Genomic DNA, 6,195 nt, shown 5'->3' with positions numbered 1-6,195 from the left:
TGAGGCACAGTAAAGCTGCCCCGGTCACTCACTGGAATAATTATGCCATTTTTCGCCTTACAATGCAGAGTGAGTGCAGGTCACTGAACTTATTCAACTCAGTGTTAGAACAAGTGGCATGTGTGGGAGCCAATGAAATCACTGGTTTATGAGCCATAAATGCAGGGTGTGTGGACAGTTATTAATAAGCGCCATTTCTGAAATCTGAGATGAACACAATACAACACAGCTGAATGATAACTGTTTACTTGCCAGCACCAATCAGAGTTTCAGTCAATTATATGGGTGACACCTCTTTTGTGTGAGTACACGTGAATCTTCCCAAGGGATTTCTGTAACGACGAAGTGGCACCAGAGCTCCTGAAATAAATGGACATTTGATGAGCGCGTCTTTTCAAACAATGTGCACAGTGAGAAAATAAACTGGCTGCTGCCTTTTTTTATTACTATCATCATTATTAATGTGTGTCACAATATTGAACTTGCCTTGCGTTCAGAGTTGAAACCACATGCTTCACCATCACTCGTGTCGCTCGACTTGCACACTGTCCGACCGAGCCGCACCTCCAGGATCAACTTTATCCCCGCAACCACCTGAAAGGAGAAAACTCATCACAGGCGTCTTTTTTTAAGGTTCAGAGCTACGTTGACTCCAGACTTAAGTGTTACCTGAATTTTGGCCGATGTTATGTTCATTATTTTGTAGGCAAACTGGTCCTCGGTGTAGTCCCTGTTGAATTCAACCACGGCAAACCGAGCCGCCGCCTCCACCTCGGTGCCGTTCACCGGGACCTCACGGGGCTGACCGGTCATCACATGTTGGGCGGTCACTACGCGACTGAGCCAAGCACACAGCGAAATACAAAACCAGACCGACATCCTGAACACAGAAAAGTCGTTCAAAATGGTGAATAAGAGTCTCGTTTCTTGGCTTTAAGTGGCTGAGGTGGCGCTGAAACGTGCTAGCTGCAAACGCACACACCTGTTTCCTGTCTGTTGATTCACAGATGAGTGTCCGAGCTGAAAATGACCGCGGCTAATGACAAAACGAGGCTAATGTGTGTTAGAGACAGAACAATTAAATACATTAGAAGAATAGGAAAATGTGAGAATACCAGTTTATGTTAATTTATCAAGAGAAATACAGCAACGGCCTTTTCAGGCTAGGCTACATCAACAGTACTCACAGCTACGTGATATAATAGGTGTGACGCCATTTTCTCTTCATTAACACAGTGTCACACTACTTTTGTTTTCCCCACACAAACCTGCATTTCATGGTTACAAATGTCTGCTTATAATTTCTTAAACTTTTCAAAAAGTTTAAGAAAATAACATACAAGTTGATTAATCGACTAGTTGATCCAAAGAAAAATAACTGCAGATGTTTGTGACGATTGTTTCTTTTAAAGCGTAGATGTGCTGGTTCCAGCTTCTTAAATGTGAGGATTTGCTGGGTCACGATAGTAAATGAGAAGTCTTTGGTCCTGGACTGGAACAGAAGACATCACTCAGTAATGAAAATAATAAAGTTTTATTTTTATTTTTTGTCTATGTTTCAGTACAGTGACCTGTCTTAGGCTACATGAGCAACAATCATCTTAAAAATCATCAAGCACAGCTGTGACTCCATTTTATCTTCATTAAAACAGCATTAGGCAACTTTCATACCGTCAGTCCCTTCATTTTCTTTTCTATGGTAACACAATTCTGCTTGTAATTTCTAAAACTATTTAAAAAGTGGTAGAAAATAACACGTGTAACTAGTGCTGCCATAGTAAGTCGGTTAAATCATTAGTCGATCCAAAGAAAATGAATTGCTGGCTATTTTGATGAACAATTAATCGTTCCATATTTTCTGGTTTCAGCTTCTTAAATGTTGCTTATTTTCTTTGCCATGACAGTAAATGAAGAGTCTTTGGGTCTGGACAAAATAAGAAATTTCAAGACATCGCTCGATAATGAAAATAGTAACACTTTGTGTTTCGGTAGGCTACTTTGACCGTAGGCTACGTGATCAATGAACATGAGAAAAATCAAGCACAGGTGTGACGCCATTTTATCTTAAGACAGTACTGGGAATCTTTGATACCTTCATGTTTTTGTTAGTCCCACACAAACCTTCACTTTATGGTAACAAAATTCTTACTTTAAATTTCTAAAACTATTTCAAAAGTTGAAGAAAATAAGACATTTGCAAATAGAGCTACAGCAGTAAGTCGTTTAATCAACTAGTTCATCAAAGGAAAATACTTGCAAACTTTTTTGATGATTGATAAGTCTTTGGGTTCTGGACGGGACAAAAAAAGAAATTTGAAGACATCGCTCAATAATGAAAATAGTAAAACTTTATTGTTTAAGAGAAATGCGGCAAATTTTCAGTGCGATGACGTGTCTTAGGCTACATGAACAAGGATCATTATAAAAATCATCAAGCACAGGTGTGACTTCATTTGATCCTAATTAAGACAGTATAAGGCAACTTTCATACACAAATTTTTTGTTAGTCCCACACAAACCTTCGTTTTATGGTAACAAAATTCTGCTTATAATTTCTAAACCTATTTTACATGTCAAAGAAAATCGCACGTGTAACTACAGTTGCGACGGTTAGTTGATTAAATGATTAGTTGATCCAAAGAAAAATGAATTGCTGACTATTTTGATGAACAATGAATCGTTTCAGTCACTTGTTCAAGAAGAAATGTCAAATATTTTCTGGTTCCAGCTTCCATAATCTTAGGATTTGTGGCTTATCCTTGTCATTTATGATGGTAAATGAAGATTCTTAGGGCATTAAACTGATGGTTGGGCAAAAGAAGCAATGCAAACACGTCACTTTGGGCTCCGTGAAATTCTGAAGAGCATTCTTCATTTTTTTTTTTTTTACATTTCATGATTAATCATGAAAACAACTGACAGATCAATTGAGAATGAAAATAATCGTTAGTTGTAGCTCTATTTACTACAGTATTGTGAAATGTTACTAACATATGGACACAGTTATATTTTTTCCACACTGATCCACACAAAAATACTTTGATATGAAAATAGAAACAAACTAATTTCACAGACAACCACTGTGTTCTTAGAAGTCACATAATTAAGGTGAATGGAGGTCACCTGTGTGAAATCAAGGTGTGATGTGTTTTTGCAGTATTCTGCCCTATCTGGATGGCCCCACTGCTGAGGTGTGACCCCCTTTGGATCATTATTCAGCATTATTTTTATTCCTGCAACCTCGCCTCCATTTTTTTTTTTTTTTTGTCAGTCCCACAGAAAGCCTGCATTTTAAGATAACACAATTCTGCTCATACTCCATAAAACAATTTGAAGAGTCAAAGAAAATAACACATTTGTAACAGCATTGTCAAATTTTATTGTTTAACACAGACACTGTGGGATTTTTTTCCCACATTGATCAACAAAAAAATACTTTAATATCAATATGTAACTATGAAAATGTAAAACCTCAAAGTCACAGATGTCAGCTCTCTTTACATGGTCATTTGTTTTTAGAAGTCATATAATTAAGTTGAATGGACATCACCTGTGTGTAATAAAGCTGTGACAAGTAATTTGACCTTAAATACTGCAGGTAAGTACATTTAATGGCAAGAGTCATTAAGTCAAAGTAATATTCGAAACCATTACAGGACAAAACTACTGGAGGTTATCAACAGAGCTCCTGACTAAATTCCTAGGTTATTGAATAAGTCTTAAAATAGAGATATCACATAGCACTGCTGTAACTTAAAGCTCAGTATACTAAATGTAATATTTGGTGTAAACAAAGCCGCACTCACAAAAGCAAATGAAAATGTGAAAAATGTGGCAGGACCTGACTCCCCATGCGAGGCACGGGGGAACCACAGATCCATTCATATGCAGTCAAGCCCGCAACTGCTGCCAAAGGTGACATTACCTAATATTAAATAGAAGAGTCGATTCTGTTATTTTGTGTTTTTAACTGAAATTTGAAAGTATATGTAGATATTTGACACTGAAAACCTTTGCTTGATCGCAGTGGAAAGAAAGAAAGAAAGAAAGAAAGAAAGAAAGATACTTTAATAACACTTTAAATAATTTCATGCTGGTGAACACAAATATGCCAAAGTCCAAGGGTAGTGAATATTTTTCATAGGCAGTATTTTTATATTTCTTCTTTTGTGCAATTTATAAGCTTAATTTTCCTCCTTAGCAGTAAATGAATGCACCTTCCAGTATTACCTCACTCTACAACAAGATTAACAATAAATGTAATTGCCTCACAAATTAATTACCTTTGTTTCACGAGTAGTATAAAGGCACTACAACTTGCATTTACAATCATGTTTTAGAATGATACATAAATTAACAATGTGTCTTGAACCTTGTGTAAGTCACTGAATTAAAATACTTATCAATTTGAGAAAGTTTGCAGGGCTACTTGGATTATAAATAGCCAGTTACTGTATGTATGATCAGAAATTGGTCTGTTTTTGTCCACTCTTGCCAGGAGCTTAAATTTCAGACATGGCATCTTTGTAAATCTCATCATAGCTGATGGAACAAATGATATTTGAGATAATTTGTTCTATCAGCCGTTGGGTTCCATAACAAGCTGTAGGTTTTGTTGCCATTGCACGAAACAAAGGACTGATGCACTCTTACATCTTTATTATTATTATCTTATTTTTATTTCTCACTGTATATTTTTATGATGACCTGTATGCTATATGTTATGTCACTATGTAATGTACAAATTATTGTATCTTTTTAGGATGAGGTTTACTGGTTGTGTTGACTACTGTTGCAAACCAAATTGCGCCTCAGGGACAATAAAGTCTTTCTGATCTAATCTTATCTAATCTAAAATATACTGTGGATTGTGCATTTGTTGCAGACAAATTTCGAGGAACGTCTTGAGCTTGAGTTTGCAGAGTCACACTGATGAGAGGCTCTTGCAGTCAGGGAGCAGTGATGGCCAAAGCAGGAGGAGCACGGTGCTGTTTGATGGGCAACGGTCCCTAAAAGACACGATGGGGGGAAATAGGAATTACTGGAAAGGAAGCAGTTAAAGAATATGTTTTTTGGATTTGAATTTAAAGGTACTGTTCTAGTAAAAAAGACACAACACAAAAGAGATTCCTGTCTGTTCTTAAAGGCATTGATTGTCCAGAATCCTGAGACGCTGTGTAGTGTGGGTGGGAGACAGCATACTGAAGGTGGGTGCAGGGTTTTGTTTTGTTCTGTTTTGCGCGCTAGAAAAGGATCTCCTTAAGGCCAGTACGATCAGTATGAATAATTACATTACAAATCTGCTACTAATGATAATCTTCAGTCTTCTTCATTCACTGATTAATAGTTCAAAAAACAGTTAAAGACTCCCTTTATAGTTCAGACTCCAAGGTGGTAAATTACAATTTCACGGTTTGTTTGATCAACGGCCCAAAACCACATGACACTCAGTTAACTGTCATATATGACATAGAGACATCAGCAAATCCTCACACTGAAACGCTGTCACCAGATAATGTTTGGCTCAGCATATGTCTCAAACAATGAATTGGTTACTAATTTGTCAAATGACCAATCGATTAATGGACTAATCATTTCAGGTTTAGTTTACAGCAGCAAATATATAACATATATAAAAATTGTATTGAGATAGACTTGAAACACCGTAACCCAGTCTTTCATAAACCTCTTCCGCCCTGAAGAACCAACAATGACAAACGTGTTACAGCTGAGATATTTATTAGCTTTTAAAACCTGAAATTCTTGGAGAAAGTACAGTTTTCAGAAATGCCATTCTGAGCCACGAGCAAAAAATAAACAAACACAGACCACAGTGGGACATATCTTATCAACAAACTTAATTTGATGTAACAGTGCTGATATAAATACTTTTACTCTCTTTTAGTCTTTTACTATTAATGATTGAGCTTCAATCAATTGCAGGAACAAGCAGATACAGGAACAGCTAAGTTATATACGTGGACACATGTTTTCATACAACCACAGTTCATCACTGAAGTGCAAATGTGGGGAAAATAATTCAGATAATCTACCTAAGGAAAGGTAATAATACAACATACACATTAAAAAAAGAAAGTAAAAATGCACAAGAGTTATAATCAAAATGTATTTAAGGTATGATAAGTAAACTAGATCCCTGTCAGTGTGTTATATTATATACCTGCATCATTATTA

At 36.4% G+C, this 6,195-nt stretch overlaps 1 protein-coding gene across 1 annotated transcript; it reads right to left on the bottom strand.

Annotated features, from left to right (window-relative positions):
• Positions 1–230: 230 nt before the first annotated feature.
• Positions 231–1,232, bottom strand: LOC311270489 (cystatin-like). Its single transcript, XM_084375394.1, has 5 exons — positions 1,188–1,232; positions 983–1,053; positions 670–880; positions 487–594; positions 231–360 (listed from the first exon to the last, which is right to left on the bottom strand). The coding sequence occupies exons 1-5, from the start codon at positions 1,215–1,217 to the stop codon at positions 274–276; spliced, it is 507 nt and encodes a 168-aa protein (XP_084231520.1). The 5' UTR covers positions 1,218–1,232; the 3' UTR covers positions 231–273.
• Positions 1,233–6,195: the final 4,963 nt, after the last annotated feature.

This window comes from Pagrus pagrus (genome assembly GCF_965226575.1).
Source record: "Pagrus pagrus genome assembly, chromosome: 15".
NCBI lineage: Eukaryota > Metazoa > Chordata > Actinopteri > Spariformes > Sparidae > Pagrus > Pagrus pagrus.
The sequence above is the reverse complement of the archived record's forward strand: the minus strand, read 5'-3'. Positions and strand labels throughout refer to the sequence as shown.

Excerpts from the sequence above, each read along its gene's own strand:
- LOC311270489 (XM_084375394.1), bottom strand. The coding sequence starts at position 1,217 with ATGGCGTCACACCTATTATATCACGTAGCT. Across the intron at positions 881-982 it reads AATCAACAGACAGGAAACAG|GATGTCGGTCTGGTTTTGTA; the intron begins GTGTGTGCGTTT and ends TTCTGTGTTCAG. Across the intron at positions 595-669 it reads TAACATCGGCCAAAATTCAG|GTGGTTGCGGGGATAAAGTT; the intron begins GTAACACTTAAG and ends TTCTCCTTTCAG.